This window comes from Chelonia mydas, chromosome 2 (genome assembly GCF_015237465.2).
Source record: "Chelonia mydas isolate rCheMyd1 chromosome 2, rCheMyd1.pri.v2, whole genome shotgun sequence".
NCBI classification, from domain to species: domain Eukaryota; kingdom Metazoa; phylum Chordata; order Testudines; family Cheloniidae; genus Chelonia; species Chelonia mydas.
This window is the reverse complement of record NC_057850.1, coordinates 161600120-161624442: the sequence shown is the minus strand read 5'-3', so window position 1 is coordinate 161624442 and position 24323 is coordinate 161600120. Positions and strand designations below refer to the sequence as shown.

The following is a 24323-nucleotide window of genomic DNA, read 5'->3' as shown; positions in this document are numbered from 1 at the left end:
CAGTGCTGACCACTTTGATAGTCACACCCCTTTCAGGTGTTTCAGGTTGAGCAAACAAAACTTCAGCCCTCCAAAATTCTTAGGTGCTTTTGAAAAACTTGGCAATTATGAATATAAAGCAGTTGTATTTGTGGACAGCATTTATTTCAATTAATGCATACATTATTAACAGAAAATGTTCTCATTATATAATCAGCTCTGGAATATTGAATAATAAAATAAATCACAATAAATATCAATGGATTTTAATATATTTTTAATATTTGTATTTAGAAAGTTTTTAAATTGAATTTTGAATTTTACACTTCAGAGCTACTGTTGTTCAGAACAGGTCAGTTTTTTGTTTTACAGTGGGCTTCCTTTCACTGTAAAAATGACTTTTTAAGCAAAATAAAATTGTAGATTTTCCCTAATAAAGTTGGGATCATTTTAGATTTTTGTAATGAAATGTTTTAAAAAAAATAAATCTGATTCCAAACATAGAAGTCTTACTTACTGTTGCAAATATCTGACACACTTTCACTAATTACTATTTACAGTAGTACTTTTAGCAACAGCCTTTGACACATCCACAACTCCACTCCATATCAACCCCATTAGCTATGGTGCCTTGGATAAAGACGGTCCTCAGGAGGAGAAAATACAACTCTCAAAGCAATTTTAGAACATCTTTTCTTCTGGGGAAAAATAATTTAAACAGAGTTCTAACCTCAATCAGGCCTTGATTCAGCAAAGCACTTCAGCGCTTGCTTAAATTCCATTCATCTAATTGAACATAAGAACATGCTGAAATGGTTTGATTGGGGCCTTAATCTCTATGCCTATCAGTAACTTTGGAGGAAAGGAGTCAGGATTCTTAGAGACCAGTGCTGATTCTGTATCATACATAACCTACTAAATAGTGTGGGCTTTTTTTGTTTTAATCAGTTAAATGGTTTGATCTAGTTTTGTGGCTCTCCCCTAAAACATGTATTAAAAAGTAAGTAAAGAACTAAAACTCATAATTATGACCCAGGAACTTGCAATATCACTTAGGATGTTACATCCATTCCCTTCTGATTATATGACTGAGTGATTGCATTGTGATCATGTGACACCCAAATTGTGAGGATTTCTCAAAATGACAGCATGTAAACTAGCTTCCCTCTTCAGTAATGGTTAAGAAACGGGTAGACTCGGTGTGGAGGGGACAACGTAGACCGATTTTTAAATCTGAGTGATTTAAATCACTGATTTTAATAATGATTTAAATTAGTGAACAGAAAACCTTTATTGGCATCATCAATTTTAATCTTGTTCGCATTTGTACTTTTTAATTTTCTTAAAGGGTTGATTCTTATTGATTGGTAGCCATTAAAACATGTTGATTTACAAACAAATATAGCCTTCATTCAAAATGTGGTACTTTTTTGCTAACCAGGAAGATACTCTATAGCTATATATGTTTATTTAAGCAATTATTTAGCTCAACGTACATTCTTTTTCATTTTACTTTTTTTGTTAGAAAATGGGGAATGATGTTTATTTACTAGATGATGCTTAATTTTTTTTTACTTGTTGTTGTGTCAAACTGCATTCTGATGGAAACTGAATTAAAAATTCACAAAACTGTTTTTCATTAGTTAAATAATCTTAAATGTGCTGAGCATATAAGAAAATAAATTTCTCAAAATATATTTTACATTTTTAAAATGAAGTGATTTATTAAACAAAGGAAAGCCTTATCTGAAGTTGGTGATTGAACTGATTGTTCTAGTCATAGTGTCCTCTAAGATTTTTAGAACTAGTAACTCTCATCTTCCCGCACCGAGTTTTTGGTCATAGATTGGAAGAGGGAAAACAAGCTTCCATGCTTTTTAAACTCCTGTCATTGAACTGAATTAGTTGAATGACTTGAAAGGAAGAAAATATTCTTTATGCACCTGCAGAAGAGGCTACTGTTGTCAAAAGCTGGTTTAACACACAGCACAAACTGGTTCCAGATGCTTAGCCAGGGATTCCCTCCTGTTCAGTGGTCTTTTTTAAAACTTTGGCAGCAAACACCTACTGTTTGAATATTATTTATTTGATTTAAATGATTGTAATAGGTTATGGTAAGTTTAGGACTTAAAGTAGGTTGTCATAATTTCAAATTTAAGTTTAATCAAATCTAATAAAAATATTTTATTATTTTAATCCACTTTGGGAAGGGGACCATTTAAAAGGGTTCGAGATCCCCCAAGTGGTCATTTAAATGATATAACATGACTTCATTATCCAGCTATCACATTTAATAGAGAGCTGATTGAAGGATGGTACAAAGAGGTGTTCCCTGCCTCCTATAGTAGTTGAGATGACTTATTTGGTAGGGCATAATAAGTAATTTCACAGAATTCTGGGGATAATAGAGGCGCTAAATTCAGGAAGCTGCCTATGCATGTGCATAATTTTAACCTGATTGTTTCAAGTGCTTAACCCCAATTCAACAGTATTTTTATTTTATGTTGTGCCAACGTAACAGTGCAGGGCAGAATATTCTTTTCAATGTTGAAATTAGTGGCCTTTTGGAGAAGATATTTAGGCCAGCATAATCTTCTATTTTTTCTTTTATGTTTGTGATGGAAATTTAATAAAATACTTTTGTTGGATTGCTATGTTGAAGAGTAAATTACAAAAGAAATCTTTCTATTGCTTGCCTACAGTATTTTTAGTACTGGGTAAATGGAGATATACTTGCAACCTTTCAATCGCTGCAGAAACTCCTTGGTATTTGTGAATGTTACCATATGGTATGGTTTTATTATTGTCAATGTCCTGAAAGATCTGCATCCTTCAAACTGCCAATCTAGAGATTTTATGTTTCCTTTGTTTCATAGATATCTCTAAGAAAATTCATTTATATTTAACTTTTTCTCGCCACACAGTTTGGTTTAACTCAAATTTCTGAGCCAGCTAGGGTGACCAGATAGCAAGTGTGAAAAATCGGGTTGGGGGTGGGGGCTAATAGGAGCCTATACAAGAAAAAGTCCCCAATATCAGGACTGTCCCTATAAAATCAAGACATCTGGTCACCTTAGAGCCAGCAGCCTTGTTATTTAGTATCGAGGACCTAGTTCTGGATGGCTCATAGACATAATTATTAACTGTATTACTGTAGCACTCAGAGACGCAAGCTGAGATTTGTACCCCATCATGCAAAGTGCTGTACTAAGAAATAGTAAGGAACAATCCCTGTCCTGAAGAGTTTATAGTCCAAAAATAGACAAGATAGAAATGTTGGGAGGGGAACAGAGGCACAGCGATTGTGACTTGCCCTAGGTCATACAACAGTCCAGTGGTTAGAGATAGGAATCAAACTCAGGTCCCCTGACTTCCCTGCCAGTGCCCTATTTACTGGGTCCCAGATGAGCCACACCCCAAAAATTCTTACTCATGATTAATTTTATGCATGCAAGTAATACACTGACTTCAGTGGCTCTACCTACATGTATCAAGTTACTGGTACCACTCACAATAGTAAGCAGTAAATGTTAGCATGATCAGATCCTAAGTGAGAAAGTGTGACATGGGGATGAATCGCACTGGGCAAAGACAAACGAGTCCAAGAAGAGGAAGTTTACTCCCCATTGGAACAAAAGTCCCATATTCCTTCAGTGCATGTGATTCTCACATTGGAACCATACTGATAGTACTACAAAAATATATGGGAGACAGACATCTAAGATATCTGCACAATAATTAATAGCTGCTGCTTTTCATTTAGGCTATGTCTACACTAGTACTTACGTTGGCAAAACTTATGTCGCTCAGGGGTGTGACAAAACACCCTTCCCCACCCCCCGGAGCAACATATGTGATAGTTTGCACAGCGTTATGTGGGCATGTGAGCTTCTCCCGCTGACATAATTAAACCACCCCCAATGAGAGGCAGTAGCTATGTCAACAGGAGAGCTCTGTCCTGTCAGCATAGAGCAGCTACATGAGAGATCTTACAGTGGCACAACTGCCTCGGCCTGCTTTTGCTTGTAGTAGGTAATCATTGGTGGAAGTGGTCTAGAAATTCACTTTTATTACTGTTGAACAGAAGAATGGTATGAAGATAAATGGAATGGCTGGCAAATGTAATCATGCACATAAATTGAGCTTTTAATTGTCGCTTGAAGGAAACAATTTAATTAGAAGAGTAAAATGGAACTTTTTTATTTTGTCAGTTTCCCTCTTTTTTTTTTTTTTTTTTACTCTTTTCTGGTGCATTAATCTGAGTTTTATGAAAATCAGGCTGGAGAGTCATTTCTAGTTTCCTGTAGTTCTAGTGTTGCCTAAGAAGATAAACATTAAAGTACCAGCTGTTCTCTTCCCCCTCCCCCCCCCCTGGAATTTTACATTTCCATAATACTTGCCTTTGAAGATAATTTTACAAAGAAAAAACATATAATATAGAAATATTTCAGAACAGGTTTACAATAATTAAATTACAGGAAATACAAATACTAGCTTTCATATCTCAGTAATTGCTCCAGATGCCTGATGTGTTGGAGAAAAGGAGGTACTTGCAGGTTACTAAGTCTCCCTACAACAGTAAGGTGCCTAGGAGCTGGAGGTGCATTGCTCTTAGCTAGGCTGCAGTGTCATTTTTTAGCAGAAGGCCTGAGTTGTGTTATCTTCTCATGAGGTTTCCATTATTAGGGCCATAAAGGCTCCTTTCCAGAAATACCAGCAATCAGGACAGAAGTGCCTGCTACCAGTATGCTTTCTATCCCAGGGCGGAAAGAAGTTTTAAATGTCAGTCATTTTCAAGACATCCCATCTACTCCACTCTACCTCAAGGAGAAAGAAGCCCACAGGAGCCATATGCCCGGCTGCTAAGCTTGTGGGACTCTGGTTCACACAAAACCATGAGCCTGGGCTGGATCTCTCTCTAAGCACTCTGACCTCTCTAGGGGGAGAGGAATGTGGCAGTGCATCATTATAGAAGGCTGAACTAGTTAATATGAACAAAATACTGAAGAGGGATATCTCAATATTAATGTTGAAGGCTGACAGTACAAACCAGGCTTGTTGCTAGCTCATGAAAAGTTGTGCTGGGAGTGACTGAGGGAGAAATCTTGGCTATATTTTCTTCCTTTAGCTCTCCTCTGAAACTTGTTCCCATCAAAACATTCAATTATGCAGAAACCTGGCCCTTTTAGAAACAGCTACAAGACTCACCTCTTCACCCTGGCCTTCCCAACTTCAGAGACTCATGTAACACAGAGAAGAGCTTCAAGTATGTGCTTATAACAGTCTGAAGAAGAGCTCTAGGGAACTTAACAGTTTGTCCCTTTCACTAACAGAAGTTGGTCCAACAGAAGATACTACCTCCCCTACCTTGTTTCTTAAACAACTGTAAAAGAAGAAAGTGAAATATTATTAGGTGGACTCAAACTATTGGCCTCCACTTGGATTGACATTCAAGGAAAGTTTAATGTTAGATGGTAACACTGAAGACAGGGGAGCTGCGCAACAATTTCTGAAATGTAAGAGATTTCCTTATACTACTATAGATCCTCATCTGTTTTACCCCTGTGGCTCCAACTTGCAACTTCAGCAAGATTAGAGGGGTTGTAGCATTCATGGAGCACTTCAACCCTTTGAGTTTTACAAAGCCAGATTTCCTCCTCCTCACCCCAAAGCAGCCTGACCTTCTAGCGATTATTCAGCCCACCAGCCATTCCTACTAAACAGAATAAGTACAGTCCAAATGTCCCCCACAGTCCCTGTTGCTAATGCCCTTGGGCCATTTTACCCACAGCCCTGCCTGCCTCTCCTGCTTCATTTCCCCCATTGCTTGTGTCCTGGCTACTCTTGCTTCTCACTCTTTTTATAACTCCCCCAAACTATTATTTCTTTCTTTGCCTCAAATCATCCTTCCATCCTCTGGCTCCCTGCCTCCAAATATCTCCTCTACCCAACTGCTGATTTCTCTCCTTTGTTTCTGAATTTTCTGGGACTGGAGAGAGCGGAAATGAGAGGGAGTTAGAATTCCGTCATTTTTTTCAAAGTTTATCTTTATATTTTGCATTTACCATGTATCTGATTGTGGGTGTAAATAGTTCTTTTGGGACCAATAGGTTTAATCTAGTAGATCAGTAAAACTATTTAACTGTTACAACATTATCTTTAATTGATTAAGCCTGCTGCTGATGAGAGAAATAAATCTATCCTGTGTAATCCAGTGACTCTTGCCTTGCCTATTGAACAATACAGATAAACACTGTCCAGATTAGGGCTACTCATTACCTGGGTGGGTATCTGTAACACAGGCAAAACAGCCTAAGTAAAATTATTACTATGTTTACACTGCAAGCTAGGAGTGTGATTCCCCTGCTGAAAGAAAAGGATTACTTGTGGCACCTTAGAGACTAACCAATTTATTTGAGCATAAGCTTTCGTGAGCTCCCCTGCTGGTGTATACATGTGTGCTTGCTCTCATCAAGTTAACACAGGTATAAATAGCAGTGTAGCCACAGTAGCTTGAAGTGGTTTTATCACATATAGCGTTTACAGTTTGGTTCAGTAAAAAGAAAAGGAGTACTTGTGGCACCTTAGAGACTAACCAGTTTATTTGAGCATGAGCTTTCGTGAGCTACAGCTCACTTCATCGGATGCATAGCATATCGTGGAAACTGCAGAAGACATTATATACACACAGAGACCATGAAACAAAACTTCCTCCCACCCCACTCTCCTGCTGGTAACAGCTTATCTAAAGTGATCATCAAGTAGGGCCATTTCCAGCACAAATCCAGGTTTTCTCAGCCTCCCCCCCCCCCCCACATACAAACTCACTCTCCTGCTGGTAATAGCCCATCCCTCTTTGAAACCTCTCTTTATAATGCGCATGATAATCAAGGTGGGTCATTTCCAGCACTAATCCAGGTTTTCTCACCTCCCCCCATCCTGAAGGATGACCCAACACTCTCACAAATCTTGGGAGAAAGGCCAGTCCTTGCCTACAGACAGCCCCCCAACCTGAAGCGAATACTCACCAACAACCACATACCACACAACAGAACCACTAACCCAGGAACCTATCCTTGCAACAAAGCCCGTTGCCAACTGTGCCCACATATCTATTCAGGGGACACCATCACAGGGCCTAACAACATCAGCCACACTATCAGAGGCTCGTTCACCTGCACATCCACCAATGTGATATATGCCATCATGTGCCAGCAATGCCCCTCTGCCATGTACATTGGTCAAACTGGACAGTCTCTACGTAAAAGAATAAATGGACACAAATCAGATGTTAAGAATTATAACATTCATAAACCAGTCGGAGAACACTTCAATCTCTCTGGTCACGCAATCACAGACATGAGGGTCGCTATCTTAAAGCAAAAAAACTTCAAATCCAGACTCCAGCGAGAAACTGCTGAATTGGAATTCATTTGCAAATTGGATACTATTAATTTGGGCTTGAATAGAGACTGGGAGTGGCTAAGTCATTATGCAAGGTAGCCTATCTCCCCTTGTTTTTTTCCTACAAACCCCCCCCCCCCCCCCCCCCCCCCCCCCCCCCCCAAGACGTTCTGGTTAAACTTGGATTATTGCTATGCACATTGTAAGATGAGCTATTGCCAGCAGGAGCGTGAGTTTGTGTGTGTGGTTTTTGGAGGGGGGTTTTGGGGGGGGGTGAGAAAACCTGGATTAGTGCTGGAAATGACCCACCTTGATGATCATGCGCATTATAAAGAGAGGTTTCAAAGAGGGATGGGCTATTACCAGCAGGAGAGTGAGTTTGTATGTGTGGGGGGGGGGGGGGGGAAGGGTGAGAAAACCTGGATTTGTGCTGGAAATGGCCCTACTTGATGATCACTTTAGATAAGCTGTTACCAGCAGGAGAGTGGGGTGGGAGGAAGTTTTGTTTCATGGTCTCTGTGTGTATATAATGTCTTCTGCAGTTTCCACGATATGCTATGCATCCGATGAAGTGAGCTGTAGCTCACGAAAGCTCATGCTCAAATAAACTGGTTAGTCTCTAAGGTGCCACAAGTACTCCTTTTCTTTTTACGAATACAGACTAACACGGCTGTTACTCTGAAACCTGTCAGTTTGGTTCAGTGGCTCTCAGCTTACACACCGCTCCAGTATCCCTGAGTGGCAGAGGAAGCATGGCTGAAACCTGCCTGAAATGGGTAGGTATGTACCTATGCTACCACAGCTACACTGCTTTTTATACTCTTGCTAACTAAATGAAAGCAACTGCAGGAACAGGGAAATCACATCTCTCGCTTGCACTGTAGACATAGCCTTAGAGATGACATCTGCTGCATGCTGGCATTAGGAGCAGGTTTTCAAGGAGATAAGTATTAAGTGGATGTCTTCATTTTTTATATTAATGAGAAAAATGTAGAAGAATGGTTTAACATGGTTAGACCCTGATCCTGGGACTATTCACAGTGTGTGAAGTTAAGCACACACATAAGTATTTGCAGCATCATATCTTTAAATTTTGCCTAACTAGGAGCAGGGACTTGAATCTGGGTCTCCCATGCCCCAGGTGATTGCCCAAACCACCAGGCAACTGGCTATTCTGAGATGGGTCTCTCTTGTGCACGTGCTGTTTGATTTTTGACTAGAAATTCCACCTTGGATCCAAGAAACCATCCCCAGTAAATTTCCATCGAAACAGATTGTTTCCATGAAAAGTTTTGGATGGGCATTTTCCAATTCTAAAACATTTAGTCAAAAAGTTCCTGATCAGCTCTAAAGGTCATACCTGTTATTCCAATAAAGAGGCAATCTGTTTATACAAGATATATTCTTAGCATGTAAATAAAGCTGAAAATACACTCGAAAGAATGTAGTTAAAGTTTATTATTAAAAAGTGATATCAGTAATGTTCTCAAATTATGTTTTCTAGTTAGCAGGCTGAACCTCACCCCATTTGTGCCCATAACAGAAAATCGATGCTGTTTTTTAGAAAACAGATGTTTTTTAGGGGGGAAGGCACAAACAAATGGAAACTAAAGGGAATTTAGTTTTAAAAAACAGCCAGTGTTCAGCCACAAAGAAGTTAATCATCCTGAGTTTTTTTTAATAAAACACTTCATTTTTCTTATTAACAACCCCAGGGCTATGCTCTGACGGGCAATTTTTGCCCCATTGCACATGTTATTTTAAAATTAAATCTCAGGCAGATTAACTTCACTTCTGGAGCACACTTCTCATGTGCTTGCTGCACTTAAACTCACTGACCGCTTTCCACATGAGATGGATAATTGTGTGGCTTTAGCATTGAAAGTTATAGTTCATGTCTCCAAAAGGCAGAGAGAGAACAGAATGATGGATGGCTGGAGTAAAAAATCAATTGTGAAATATCTGATGCGCAGAATATTCTGGATATGCTTGTCTGAAGTGCGTGTAGATATCTCATATAAGATGAGTGACTGAACTATTGAGCTAAGATGGAAACCAGTACCGTTTGAAATTAAACAAAGATGATAATTATTTACCAGGTGAAAACAAAGGGGGGATGGTGCTGGGGGGGCAGAGGTACTTGGGGGGGGCTGGTGGCAGTGGGCAGCCTGGGACCTCTGCTGTTCCGGGGGGTGGGGGGTAGGATTGGCAGGGCTGCCAGGCTCCCTACCCAGCTCTGACCAGCATGTCCCTATAGCTCCTAGGGAACCTCAGCCAATGGGAGCTGTGGGGGCAGGTGTGAGCAGAGCACTGGCCTCTCTGCCTAGGAACTGCATGGACATGCCGGTGGGAGCCAGGGAGCTCCCTGCAGGTAAGCACTGCCACGCACCCCAGCCCTGAGCCCCCTCCCACACACCCAAACTGCTGTTGCTGGCCTGGGGGCTGCCTGAGCCAGCACCGGGGGCTGCAGAAGTCACGGAGGTCACAGAATCTGTGACTTCTGTGACAGACATGCAGCCTTAATCGGAAGATAACACTAGGACTGTGTAGTAAAAAAAAAAAAAAAAAAAAAAAAGTATACTGGATCTAAAAAGAGGTTAAACGGTGGCTGATATGGGATATCATTCTTGGTTTTTTAATTGCATAATGCCTACCAAGCAATAATTATTGACTAAACCTGGATACAGCACTCTGGATGAGGGCTCCCCAGTGTTTTACATAGATAGACTGTAAAACTATTTACATTGATTTATATCTTACTCAACTACCAAGGTAGCATTATATTATACTTTGGTTTCACTTTATCTTTTTGGTTTTCACTGCTATCCCCCTCCACGCTTTCCAAGACATCATTTTGATGGTACACAAGAGAAGTCAACCAGTCCTTGCGCATTTAGTCTCCCCCACTATTTTGATGACCACCTGGCCCATTTCCTTTCAATGTGGCAGCTTATGATTTTGGACAAATGGGTCTTAGGCAACATTTTAACTGGCTATACAATTAAATTACTGTCTGCCCTTCTTCATGAACCCCACTCACAAGAGGATTCTCAGACAAGAGCTGTACTCCCTAATCTAGCTAGAGGTTATGGAGCCTGTACCCCCTCATCATAGGGAGAAGGGTTTTACTCTGGAAAAAGAAAGGGGGCTGGAGACACATCCTGGACCTCAGGCAGTTGAACGTCTTCATCTGCCACTCAAGATAGAGGATGATTACCCTAGCGGCCATCATCCCCTCCTTGAACAAAAGCAACTGGTTTCTGGCTCTTGACTTGAAGGACACCTATTCTCATATAGACATCCACCCAGAAGATTCCTGCATTTTACAGTGGATTTAGAGCACTTCTAATACAAAATGCACATGTTGGGCCTTCTGATGGCCCCAACACTTTCTATAGATTTCACGGCTGTGAAAGCAGTGCACCTGCACCATCAACACAACCCTGTATTTTCATACCTCTATGACTGCCTGCTCATGGGACAATCGCATCAGGAGGTGCACTTAGCAGTCACATCCTTACTTAACCTGAGTCACTCCTTGGGACTTCAGGTAAATCCAAGAAAGTCCACTTTAACACCAACAACTATATAATTTATTGGAGCCAATCAATACTTAATTGCAGCCAAGGCCTACTTACTGCAGGACACATGCCTCACAATGAGAGTCCTTCAACTCAGTCCTCAGATGACAATCCGATCCTCCTAAACCATGTCACTGTATGCACCCCCTTTGGCAGGCTCCACCTTTACGGTCTCCAGATTTGGCTGAGGAAGGTCTATGCTCCTAGCAGACTCCCTGGACAAAAGTCTCATTTCCTCATGGTGTCCTGACGTTGCTTACCTGGTGGGTGCAGAAGGACGCTATTTGTGTAGAGGATTTCCCTTGTTCCCACACCATTCACAAATACACTTGTTACAGATGCCTCTGGGCTGGGGATTGCACCTGGATGACCACACAGCTCAATTTCCTGGACTCCATATCAACCTTCTTGAGGCTTCAGGAAGTTCACAAAATGTGGAAGAGGTTCCTGTCTTTCATCCAGTCTATTCATGTCCAGGTCAGATATTTCCATTGTTTATTAGATAAACAGAGGAGCAAGGTCTGCCCTACTCTGCAGGGAATCAGACAAGCTCTGGAATAGGTCCATTCAGCATCAGATTACCGTCTCTGTAGTGAACCTACCAGGCATAACTAATTCCCTCAGCTGGCATTTTCATGAGACTCACTGGTGGGAGCTCCACTTATCAGTGGTCCGGTGGATTTTTAGTCAGTGGGGACTCCCATCATGGTGCACTTTTACACCCTAGGGAAAGACAGGCCTATTGTTGTGGCACAAGGGCACAACTTCAGAGGGGATACCTTCATAAAGCAGTAGTCAAATCTGTTGATGTATGGCTTCCCTCCCGTGCCCCTCCTACCTTCTATCCCCTAAAAGATCAAGTTGGAGACAGCAATGGTGATCCTAACAGTACCATGGTGGCCATGATCGTTCTTGTTCACCACTGCTCTGCAGATGGCTTCTCACCTGTGCATTCACCTACTGCTGTTTCCAGACCTGTTGTCACGGAATGAGGCAGGTCCAACCATCCTAACCCAGCATTGCTCCATCTGATAGCCTGTTTTTAGGGATGGGCAACTGACTTAGAGAGATCTTGCTTGGAGGAGGTCCAATCCATCCTCCTCAATAGCAGGATACCCTCTACTAGAAAGTATTTTGCTGCCAAATGGAAGCAGTGCTCCCTGCGGTGCTAGAAGCATCAATTGCCTCTGGAGGAGTCAGGGATGCCTTTTATCCTGGACTATCTCCTCTCACAGAAGTCATAGGGCCTATCTGTCAGTTCACTTGTATATACATTTAGAAGTTATTGATGTCTTTCCTCCTCCTGTGAAGAGCTACTTGGTTTTTACCCACCTCAAAACAGTAAACCTGCCTGGGATCTGAATCTGGCCTTCTACCTGGACAGGACAAGATCTGAGGTTATTAGTCTCTCTTGCCAAGAGGCAGTATCTTCCCAAAGACTCTCAAAATGTATTTCCCACTGCATCCTCCTTTACTATGAGCTTGTGGAAGACCCTCCTCCTCAATCTACCAGAGCTCAAGCTGCCTCAGTGGTTTCCCTGCCAGGAATCCTACTGTCAGAGATCAGTAAAGCAGCAACCTAGGCTCCATTCAAAAGGCTACCAGCCACTGTGCCCTGATTCAAGCCTCTGCTCAACAATCCTGTAAACTGGTACAAAGCAGTTCCTCATATCTGCCTGCTTGGAAGTCACCCACAGGTACCAGCACTTGAAGAAAAAAAGGAGGGTTACTTACCTTACAGTAACCAGAGTCCTTCAAGGTGTGTGGTCCTAATGGGTATTCACCATCTGCCTTCCTTTTCCTATTCTCAGCTCACCTCTAGATTTGCAGTAGAGTAGAAACTGGGCAGGAGGTCAGTCTGTGTTGCCCTTTTCCTCCTCAGCAGGGAGTATGAGGAGATGAAGGGCACAGGCACGCACCTACAGACACTGCTATTGAAGAATTTCTGGTTCCAGGAGCACATGCACACCCACAGTGAATACCCATATTGACCACACATCTCAAAGACCTTAGTTACTATAAGACAAGTCACCTTCCTTCCTTCTACTGACAATTCTCGTTAGCCTGTCTGGTGTTAATAGGGATAGAGGACTGCAGATGCAAATAAGCAGAGCCTGGCTCATGAGTGCTTTGAACCTGTGGCATCCAACATGAATTTATAGTTTATAAAAGCACCACCACTAACTCCATAAACACCAAGCTGGTGTCTGCTGAGTTCTAAAGAAACACAAGTACAAAATGTTTAAGCTGCTTGTGAGTTTCTAAGGATAACTAACGTTTGCAGAGAAATACACACACTTCCCAAAGGTATTCACCTCATCTCTAACTGGTACAGTTCCCCAGATTCTCCAGGGGATTCACTCTTCTACGCCTTATCTTTGAAAATAATTTTAGGGTAAGTATCTCACTTCCACCATCTTTATTACTTCTTCTGATCAAGAAGCTTGTTTGATGTGCCTATTTTTATGACTCAAGTCTCTGTATTTAATTTGGCCCTTTGTATGCTCTGATGCTTTGTTTGGCTTATATGATATTTGATAATAGTGTTCTTTCTACTTCAGCTCAATCCATTTGTTTTCTCTGGTTTACTGGTTTTCTTTGGTTGACTAAAAAGATTTTGAAAATCCAGTCCTCTCAAATAGCACACCTTACACATTTTCATGTGTAAAGGGAAATGTTGTTACAAATACTGTGTTCCTGATTCCCTATTAACTTGCATCTTGTACAGTCATTTACACCTATGCAAAATTAATATAAAACAGAACAGTTCTGAATGGCTAGCATTTTACATTGTATTCGCACAGGTGTAAATGCTGCCACTAGGAGCAAGGCAGTGAAAAATCAGGTTCTACACTTATGTAGAAAAGTGCAGAATACTTTTACTGAGTAAGGTGGCTTTGTTTTGTTGAATTTCTGCACTTAAGTGGACATCACACATGGGGCCAGAGCCATGAAGTGTAAAATTTCAAGGTTTGTAAGTCTCACTAACCTCAAAGGGAGCTTAAAAAGCAGCTTTAAATGGAGATTTACCCTAGTTGGTGAAAAAGTATACGCAGACCACAGCAAAAGCAAACTTGGTAGCACTTGTTACTATACGTTTTGTATAGCAATGCCACAAAGAACACTTCCAACCCTCTTCACTGCACAAATACTTAGTTCAGCTTTCTTCGGTCTGGCTACAGATGCTCTTCCACCCGTGTTCCTAAATTGTGGCATGTTTAATAGTTTTTACTATACCCGTTTCTCTTTCAGTTTTTTTCAGTTTTCTGTGCATATAAACAGGAAAATCAACCCTAGAAAAAGTATTCTTGGCTTTCTTTTGCAACACATTAAGATTCTGTCTAGCACGAACAAAACAGTTTTTATGAACAGCAGCATAGTGTGCAATCCACCTTTTTCTATAGAAGCGAGACAGAATTACAAGCAGATGGGAGCTTTTTTCTGTTCTTTGAACATACACATTCACTACCACTCTAAAAAGATGTCTTGATGATTTAGGACTTTAATACACAAAGTGAAGGCATTGATTAAACTATGTAAAGCACCCACTGTTAGGGACTAAAGACTTCCAAATTGTTCTTAAAATTGAAATTCAACTCTTTATAACTAAAACCACTCCTTTAGTCTGGTACAGCGGTATCCAAAGATATACCTATCTATCAAGAGAGTTAGGCTAGTAAGAGGCAAAACTGGATTGACGGTAGTCAATAGTGTGGCAGTGACAGCGGTGATTGATTAATTTTTTTAGAAGAATGCAAGTCAGCTGTTCTAATCTCAGACTACCTCTGCTAGTTCATCTAACTGCTTTCTCCACTTTTCAGAGAAACATTAGTGTGAAAGATATGTTATATCTACACACCTGATGGGGAAACAGTCAAATCACAAAGATACAGACTCTTTAGATGAGATCAGAGAGTGGAAGAGGTTGAAGCAGATAGGGATACATCTTTTGAGAAAGCAGTGATTGGATTTTGGGGGGTGAGGAATAGCCTGCAGTTTGATGTCTAGTCTGGGTCTGCGTTAAATGGGGGACTTCCTTTTTTATTTTTTCTCTCCATGCTGTTACTGTTTTTTAAAAAAAATCAATACATAGAATTGTTCAGCAGGCACAGTAGGGTCTTGAGTATAATGTTCCAGTTGAAGGGAATCTTTTTAACTACAGCACTGGGAGCCAGTCTCAATAATCTGAAATTTGTGGTCTGGCCCTTAGCTTGCCTAACCCTAAGTACAACTCTATGAAAGTTCTTTTCAACAAAGAAAGAGCCTGATGAATTTGCTTAAACAAAGTATGTGAAAGGTCAGGTGAAACTGATTGATCTGTAACTTTGTTTTATCTATGACATATCATTGCCTTCAGGACAAATAGGTTTAAATGTATCTGTCCATTTAAATAGGTGGAGAAAAGCAAAGCTAACTGGCTTTTTTAAATATAATTGGTAAAGTGCTTGGGTACCACAGTGGTGAGTGCAGTATATAAATATCTAGATAGATGTGCTGTACGATGCCTGACAAGCCACATGACTATTACAGATTAGAAGGGCAATTACTAAGGAGTGTAGGACAGCTAGGACCAAAGGACAGAGAAGTCTTACATCAAAGTATTATTACTGATGGTGGCATGTATTTCGAAGGGGCTAAGTTTTGCTTTGACTTGTATCTCATGCATTGAAGAGGTTATTTGCCCATCATTTGGCCTAATATATTATGGAATCATTGATTACAATGTGACTAAGTTACTGCACCTGTCTGAATAGGTGAGTGCATATGCAAAAGCAGGGTCACTCTGCAAAGGAGTTAAACACAATTAATACTGTAAAGCACAACTGTTTTTATGGAAGGGGAGGAGCAGCGGCTTGAAAGATTCTCTTAAAAGGTTGTCAGGGTTACAAGGAATACTGCACCTGTAGGTGAATGGCTTGGGCACTTTCTGTTGATAATTGGTATCAGGATGTTTTCTTCTGGGATGACCAAATTTGCATTTTAATTAAATCCTGTTGTATTTATCAACATTAGAGCATAGAACATCATAATTCACTGGAAGCTTTTCATGGTATCAATTAGAAACCTCAAAATATTGTACAAGAGATGCATTTATGCCAACAGTTGTTTTTAAAAACATATTTGAGGATATAAGAAGCCGCCTCAACCTATATAGTCCTAATTAATACCTACCTATGTGTTTACCTAATTAGGCTGAAACATTTCAATGTGATCAAGAAATTTAGGATTTCTTACTTAACTGTCCAAGAACTTGGTTCTGATCTCACACTCGCTTTACACTGATGTAACTGCAGTTTTCATGGAAGTTATTTTTGATTTAGTCCACTGTTACAACAGAATCAGACCTTTAGACTTGTGAAAGAAATCTCCCTAGTCAATAGGGATCAATGCAGGATCAAGCATATACTTTTGGGAAACAAGTTGAAGAATTTCAAACTACTTCTGGGATTGGTCCTGTTGCGACTATCCTATACGAGATGAGGCTACATCGTCAGCTGGTTTAAATAGGTGCAGCTCCATTGATTTCATGGGAGCTACACCAGTTTACACAACCTGGTGACCTAAATCATGGTATTTGTAAAATAAATTCTCCTCAAACAAACGCTATTGGCTGTTGCTACATTAAATTGTACAGATGCTAAAGTTGGAACGATAGTATTAAAAAGAACAAGTTTAGAAACCACAAAGCATGGCAGGTAGCATGCTTTATTGGCCAAGGAGAAGAGATTCGTTTTCCATTATGCTACTGGCAAACAGAGAGAAGCAACATTCCAGATCACCATAATATTGTAATCAGCAAGTATTTGGATAGTTTAGGTTGTAAAAGAGTTGCTGCTTTACCCTCACATAGTTCTTTTTTAATTCAAATGTTTTGAGTGATAAATCAGTAACAATTTTTTAAACCTTGGTTTGTCTTCAAGTGTCCAGCTATATACCAGGCCATATATCTTATTAAATAATGTATTAAAAATTCACAATTTGCAAACGCCAGAGTTTTGCTTAAAACCCCTTTAACTTCCCTGGAGTGAGCTACGGGAGAGAGGCTTCCTTCCCCTCCCTGGCTGCTCAGGCAGGGCACTGGGGAAAAGTTTTGATGGTTAGTGAGTAAATAACCAGACTGATTTACTATTAACTGTTCATTATATTTTAATCAGGAATTGCCCTCTCATCACGGGGGGGATGTAGAGACGATGATGTCCAGTTAGATCAGTATTTCTCAAATGCGGCCACCATGGCCACATGCGGCCACCAGGGGCTTTTCGTGAGGCTATGACAGTCTCCTGAGGAGTGATCAGGGGAAAGGGGGGGGCAAAGTATCAGCCCCTCCTCTTCCCTCCTTGTTGCTCCTGGATGCGCTGCCCTGCACTGCCTCTGGAGAGAGATGGGACACAACACTGCAGGAGCAAGGTGAGTTATTGACCCACATTGTGGGGAGGAGGGGGTTTGGGCAGCAGGCTCCAGCTGTGGGACTTCAGGAACCTGGCCATGCGGCTCCAGGCTCCAACCGTGGGACAGCAGTTACTGACCCCCCCGGGCTCTGGCCACGTGGCACTGGCCTTCAGCTGCGGGGTGTCAGCCTCCGGCCCCTGGTTCGAGCTGCATGGTAACAGGTGCTGGTTCCCGGCTCCAGTCACAGACTTCAGCCACAGGCACCAACTCCCAACCTCAGCTTCACGGCAGCGAGTTCCAACTAAAGGGCTTTGGGTGCCAACCCCTGGCTCTGGCCGCAGGGGAGCAGGTGCTGCCCCCCAGCTCCAGTCACAGAGCTTCAGTCAGCCTCTAGCTCCCAGTTCCGGCCATGAGGTGGCAGACACTGGCCCCAGGCTCCAGTCACACAGACCTAGCCCCTGGTGCTGATCCCCTGACCCAGGCGCTGACCCACAGCTCTGTTCCCGGGCTGTGGTCACATGGTGGCAGGAGCTGGTCCTGGGTACCGACCCCTGGCCCTGGCTGCGCTGCAGTGAGTGCTGACTCCTGATTCCAGGTCTCCAGCACCCAGCTCCGGGTTCTAGCCGTGTAGCAGCAGGCACTAGTCCTGGGTGCTGACCCACAGCTCCTGCTGTGTGGCAGCGGGCTCCGATCCCTAGCTCGAGTCACACAGTTTCTGGCCATGGGCACTGAGCCCTGGCCCCATGGCAGTAGACCACTCTGGCCATGCAACTGTGGGGCTCATCACCCACTCCCATGTATCCATCCCCTGTCACTGCTGCCTCCCCCTTCCGTCCCCCTATCCAGGGCTTAATAATTCCGGGGGCTTGCTGAGAAAAGTGATATTAACAAACATGCACGTATCACTTTTCACAGCAGACTTACTAGCTATCTGTGAAAAGGGATACTTGTATGTTTGGCAATATCACTTATCACGTTTCCCAGCCTCCCAGGTAGCTACTAAGTGCGCTATGATATTAACAAATATGAAAAATCACTTTTCACAGCAAGCCCCAGGACCCATTAAGCCCTGGGTAGCAGGGCAGAAGAGGGAGGCAGCATTATTTTTGTTATTGAATCTGCCAAAAAACCTACAAATATACATTACAATGATTTGGATGTGAATATGTGCATATTTAATTGTTTTTCCTAAAGTTAATTAAGTATTTTAGGAAAAAAGTGTCAGTGCGGCCAGCAGGGAGAGTTGGTGGCCACATTCTGAGGCCACCAAAAATTTTGTTGCGAGAAATCATACCAACTGTTTTATATATTTCTAATAAGATTGAAAAATATCTTTACAAATATAAATATTTCCTTTCTTGTTGAGTCAGGAGTGTCTACAGTGGAGCAGTCCCTAAGCATAAAATATCTTCTTGCACATCTGTCTATAGGGAGTCTCTAATCTCTGGCAGAACAAACATTAAATGTGCACCTTAATTTTCATGAAGTCTCCAGATTTATCTTTGCAAATGGCCCAGAAGACAGAAAAGAAAAAAAAAAAGTACAGCTTTCTGGGGAACATCTTACTAAATTCACAATAGTGTAGATATTAAAGAGGAGGTATAATCCCACACATATTTAGCAATTCACACCTTCAAAGTGCTGTTCATATGTTGTTATACTATCAATACTCTTGTAAGGAGGTGTTATCCCCATTTTACAGGAAGAGGACATTGAGGCAAAGGTCACACAGCAAGTTGATAGCACATACGGTTCACCTGACCACTCTGGCTAGCGTGTCAAACTTAAGTCAAGTTATGCTTTAGCATCAAAAGCCATAAAAGTTGAAGAAGGAGAACTGCAGAATACATGTACATGTAGCATACACTGATGTCTGTGTGCACATAAATTCCCAGTGTTTTTGTTTGATGTAGCCTCTTCAGTGTAACACTTTTATATCATAACCAGACTAAGTTTCATCTATTGTTTTAGTATGGTGGTTTATGTTATGGAAAGCTCCCTGATCAAAGCTTTCTGTAACAAAGAGGGAGAATAGCTTAAGACCACTTGAAGTGAACAAGGAATTTTTAGTATACCAATCTAATTAACATGAAAGATGCTCAAATGCTTCAGTGATGGAAGAAAATACAAAACCCTAAAATAGATAATTTCCCTTGTAGTTAGTGGTCATTCAGAACATCCACATGAAAATTAAGAAAACATCTTCCTTGTTAATATCTTGCTGTCTCACCATTATTTTGTGATAGGCCTACCCTTCTCAAGTAGGTGTCTGACACTAGACTTACCAATATAAAACGGCCTCTCCAAACTGAAGTAGTTTAACAATTTGTGATATGGTTACTCATGTTAAATAATGCACTGATTTCAATGGCACCGCTCATAGCATAAGATACTTTTCAATGTAAGGGAATTAAAATAGCCCAATTAATTAAATTCACTAAGGGTCAAATTGTATTTCATTTCTTGTTGCTCATCACAACAAAATATAACATTTACTCTCTCAGAACAAAATTTAGTTCCAATGTCCCTCTTACACTTCTCAGTGCTTAGGTGGATTTTAAGTAGGATATAGGTCTTGTGTAGATTCCCTGTACAGCAGTGAATTTCACCCTAATAATTTAGCATTTGTTGCATATCTTTTACAGTGAAGGTCTCTATAGGATGATACCCACGCATCTTTATATCCCAATGAAGAGAAAACTGCTGTGTTCTACCCCAGAAGTGTAGGTACAATAATAATACTGTATCTGCCTAAACTTTCAGTTAATCAGAAAGTGTTAACTCTAGTATCCTGGTCATATGACAAGTGATAACAGCTATATTGGTAGGAAAAATCCAAAATCTTAAAAATTGTGTGTATATATACACACACACACACACACACAAAGTTGTTTTTAATCAAATCCAAAATCTTAAATATATATATATTATATATATATATATATATACACACACACACACAAAGTTGTTTTTAATTGAATCTGAAAGATAGCATACCACCCACAGGACTGTGTTTGGGGCATTAGTTCAGTAGTGACTTAGAAGGAAGAATATCACTTTCTGCAGTAGCTGAAGTCTCCCTTTCAAGTACTGATCTAGCCCAGTGATGCTTAGCTTGTGAAAACTGAAAGGGTCAGAGAACAAGGTGGTACCACTATAAAATTAGATGTTTTCAATGTGGTATGCTGATTTTAAGCTCTGAGTGGTGAGCGATGGCAGTTCTATTATGTGCAAAACTTTGAGCAAGAATCCAAAAACAAAGCCTAATATTTTAGTTGTCTAAGTTACGGTCAGTCAAATATACAAAGAATAAAAGTATGCAAGTTCAACTTCATTTAAAAAGTACACTTGAGTTTTGCAAGTTCTAGAAGGTATTTTCTACAGGGGCAACTCTTCAGTGGTCTAAGGGTCTAACGCAGTGTCCATTGGAACTCATTGGGCACTGGCTCAGCCTATAGGTGTAATATATCTGGTACACAGACCCTGAACAAAGTGATATTCTTTTATCCTAAGAGACTGTTGTTCAAATTAACATATGAATCATTCCATTTGTGCTCAACAAATAGTTGGCTTCTACTTTTTGTTTGCAAAGAAAACTCAGAAACACAGTGTTTTATAAGGGGTAGTGTACCAGCCTGAAGAGACTACTGTCAGGTAGTTCTCCTGCCTTGTAGTTGGAAACAAACATGTTTCTGTGAACTCTAAAAAAGGGTGCTTCGCTTATTGCTGGTTAATATATCAATATATAGAGTGCACAGGTGGTGATACAGACTTAAATTATTATTATAACATTATACTCTGTTATAATGGAGACAGGAAATATTTTCTCAGCTAACACAAAATAAAGCTTGGATACTTTACAAGTATATTCTAAACATGTTTCCCGTGGAAGAAGCAATAAAATCTGAAGTAAAATGCTTGATAACCTGTAGTCATGCTATAGTGTTCTACTCTTTCTGGACAATATGGAGTATTTCTCACATCTGAAATCTGTATTTATCTACAGGAACAGACTCTGTCCAGATGTCTATCATCGCTGTGTATGGTCTTACTACGAAACACTGTACAACTAGCACACACATACATATTCCTGAACGGAGGGGAAATGTGCATACAACCCCCCCAGACAAACACAGAACAGACGGTTCTCATTCCCTTTTCTAATTAAATATCCTGTTTTAAAAATCACAACTATATGACATTAAAAGTAACATACTTTTTGTTACTAATTTCATACAAGGTCTGCAGTATTAAGGAGCAAAAACTAAACATATTACAGCTTATATATATTAATTTTTTTTTTTTTTTTTTAGGCCCAAACTGCTTTGCAGAAACCACTGTCATTCCAGCTGGCCGAGAGGTGAAGACTGATGAATGCACTATATGTCACTGTACTTACGAAGAAGGCACTTGGAGAATTGAACGACAAGCTATGTGCACTAGACATGAATGCAAACAAATCTAGGGAATCTACAAATCAAAGTACTATGATGTTTTTATAAAATACTTCACTGCAGTGAAAACCTAGATAAGCCTGGGAAAGATTATTCATTGTAATAAGAATATTTTTGGTGAGGAGAAAAAGATCATCATACTGGTATTTTGTTTTTCATAGTAATGGAATACTGCAAGACAAAGAAATCCATATACTTAAAAAAGTTTGGACATAAAAAATCCTGTCTTAACGTTTTATTTTCATGGTGAGTGCACTGAGTACACTCTATCAAATAGTCTATGTATTTATATAATCCCATTAGAGAGGTTAAAATAAATGTTTTATATAGATACAGATTAAAATATGGTACGGTCACCTGTCCTACTGTGTACATGCACCATGCCTAAAACATTTCCGTTTTAGTTTTATTAGGACTTTATTTTTGGTGGGCAACAATAATAGACGTGTGGCCAGGAAATAGCCAGCAAATCACATATTTCAGGTACTTCAAAGTTCTACCTTTTGAAAATATACGGTATAAGCTTTAAAATAATGTGCTAAATTTATTATATGTGCAAAAATAGACCAAATTCTCTTTTCAGTTATTCTGCGTACATCTCCAGTGGCCCTGCACTAGTATAACTGGGAAGAGAGTATGAAATTGTGACTCTGATTATAGTAATTAATTGTTTCAGAACTCTAAACATGGATCCTATAAGAATTAATTTCAGGTATTTACACATCACATCAGCATGAATTCTTTTGTGATGTAAAGCATCCCATATCTGATATAAGGGCTGTAAGTGACGAAACAATTCAGCTTGCAATGATTTTACATTTAATGGTTGTGAAAAACAAGTACAACTGACAACAGAGTATGACGGGGAGTATAACAGGAGAAGCAATTAACAGGTGTAAGATAAAATAGTGGAGACCTGCTTTATTTAAATACGCTCTTGGTTTTTCTGCTACTCTCAAATTACACTTTGGTTGAATCACTAGTGAGGCCCAGGTTCAAGAAGGCACTTAAGTATGGACTTAACTATAGCATATGCTTTGCTGAATTATTGCAATGTTAGTAGTTAATTACATGACACCTGATGCGTAACTTACACTGTTTAGCTCTCAGACTTCTATCAGGATTTCAATGGAAGTTTTGCCATTGACTTCAAAGGGCCAAAGTTTGGATTTTGCTCATATAGCTATCAATCGCCAGACAACTGTTTCTCAACCAGATCATGGAAAAGAAAATGATGAAACTATGAAGCAGCAAAGACATAAAATGCACAGCAGGCTTAAGTAACCATAACAATTAAAAATCTGAAGAAAAATAATCCTACAACAAAATGTACTTCAAGTTCACATATAGCCTCAGTCCATCAAGGTGGACAATTGAGGAAAGTAGGTTTTGGACTGATTATGATTTTTTCAAATGTGTTCTGAACCCATCAACTATCAAAATGATTTTTCTCAAGCCTATGTACATGTATATAAAGTACATCAAAATATCATACTAAAAAGCTATCATCAATAAGCAGCAGAAAGAATGTCCAACACATGTACCCTAAATGTTTCACTCTTAGCATAAAAATATTACTCTGCTAGCGGTAGTAAATGGAAATCACTAATGGGCAGATTGTGAAGAGCTTCATCACATGTGTGCACCCAACATGTGGAGCACTCTTGCAAATCTGGACATAGAAGTGCTTGATCCTACTACCTCTACCGACAATAGTACCTCATTCCCTGAGTGGAAATTACTAGCACAGTAAGGTCCTACTCAGTCTAACTAAAGTTGGCAGCATTTGGCCCTAAATCAGAGCCAAATCCTATTCACCTTACAAAAGTAGTTATGTTACTCAGCTGAATAAAGCAAACAGATTTTGGTCCCAAGTTGCTAAGGGCTAGATTCACAAAGATACTTAGGATTCCAACATTTAGGTGCCACTGGCATTCTCAAAACCACTACTCAGCTTCTGCCTAGCCCTGCAGGTGCCTAAATTTCTACCAGTCAGCACGTGCAAAGCCCTGATGTTGCCCCACAGCTAATGAGTGAGGCTTCCGATCAACCCAAGCCAAAGCCCTCCTGGGATTCTCAACCCAGGCGTCTCCCACCTTCAACAGAATTGATTGAAAGACCCAACAGAGAGGTTAAGGCACTCATCTGGAATGTAGGAGAGGTGGGTTCAAATCCCTGTTCCAGTTCAGGGGCATAGATAATACCGAGCATTTTCCACTTCACATTTTTAATCCTGACACCAACATAACCATTTCAGCCTTTTTCTAATTTCATCCAGAATTTCCTGTCTGATTTATGTGATTTTTTATGATCTCGCAGGTGTCTCTGGTTTACTGAAGATGTTTCTCAAATATTTTTGAGTTGCAGAGACTGCTTTTTAAAAATCATGATTGGGAGGATGGCAAGATGGCTATGGAGCCTTTTACATCTAGGTCACTGAACAAAACCCAGCCCAGGTCCATAGTAACTACTGCCAGTTGAGGACTGTTCAGTGGCCTGTGTGAAATTGATGGGC

The 24323-nt window shown here is 40.4% G+C and overlaps 1 protein-coding gene across 5 annotated transcripts in view; it reads left to right on the top strand.

Moving 5' to 3' along the window:
- VWC2 (von Willebrand factor C domain containing 2) overlaps positions 1–22186 on the top strand; it is a 110357-nt gene extending 88171 nt beyond the window's left edge. For 4 of the 5 annotated variants that reach the window (XM_043540471.1, XM_043540468.1, XM_043540470.1 and 1 more), the window contains exon 4: positions 21668–22186. In XM_043540471.1, coding sequence (XP_043396406.1) covers positions 21668–21819 — 152 coding nt within the window. In that variant the 3' untranslated portion in view covers positions 21820–22186. Of the gene's footprint in view, positions 1–19999; positions 20078–21667 lie in introns of all 5 variants that reach the window. The other variant, XR_006288826.1, reaches the window with a different exon arrangement.
- The last annotated feature ends 2137 nt before the right edge of the window (positions 22187–24323 follow it).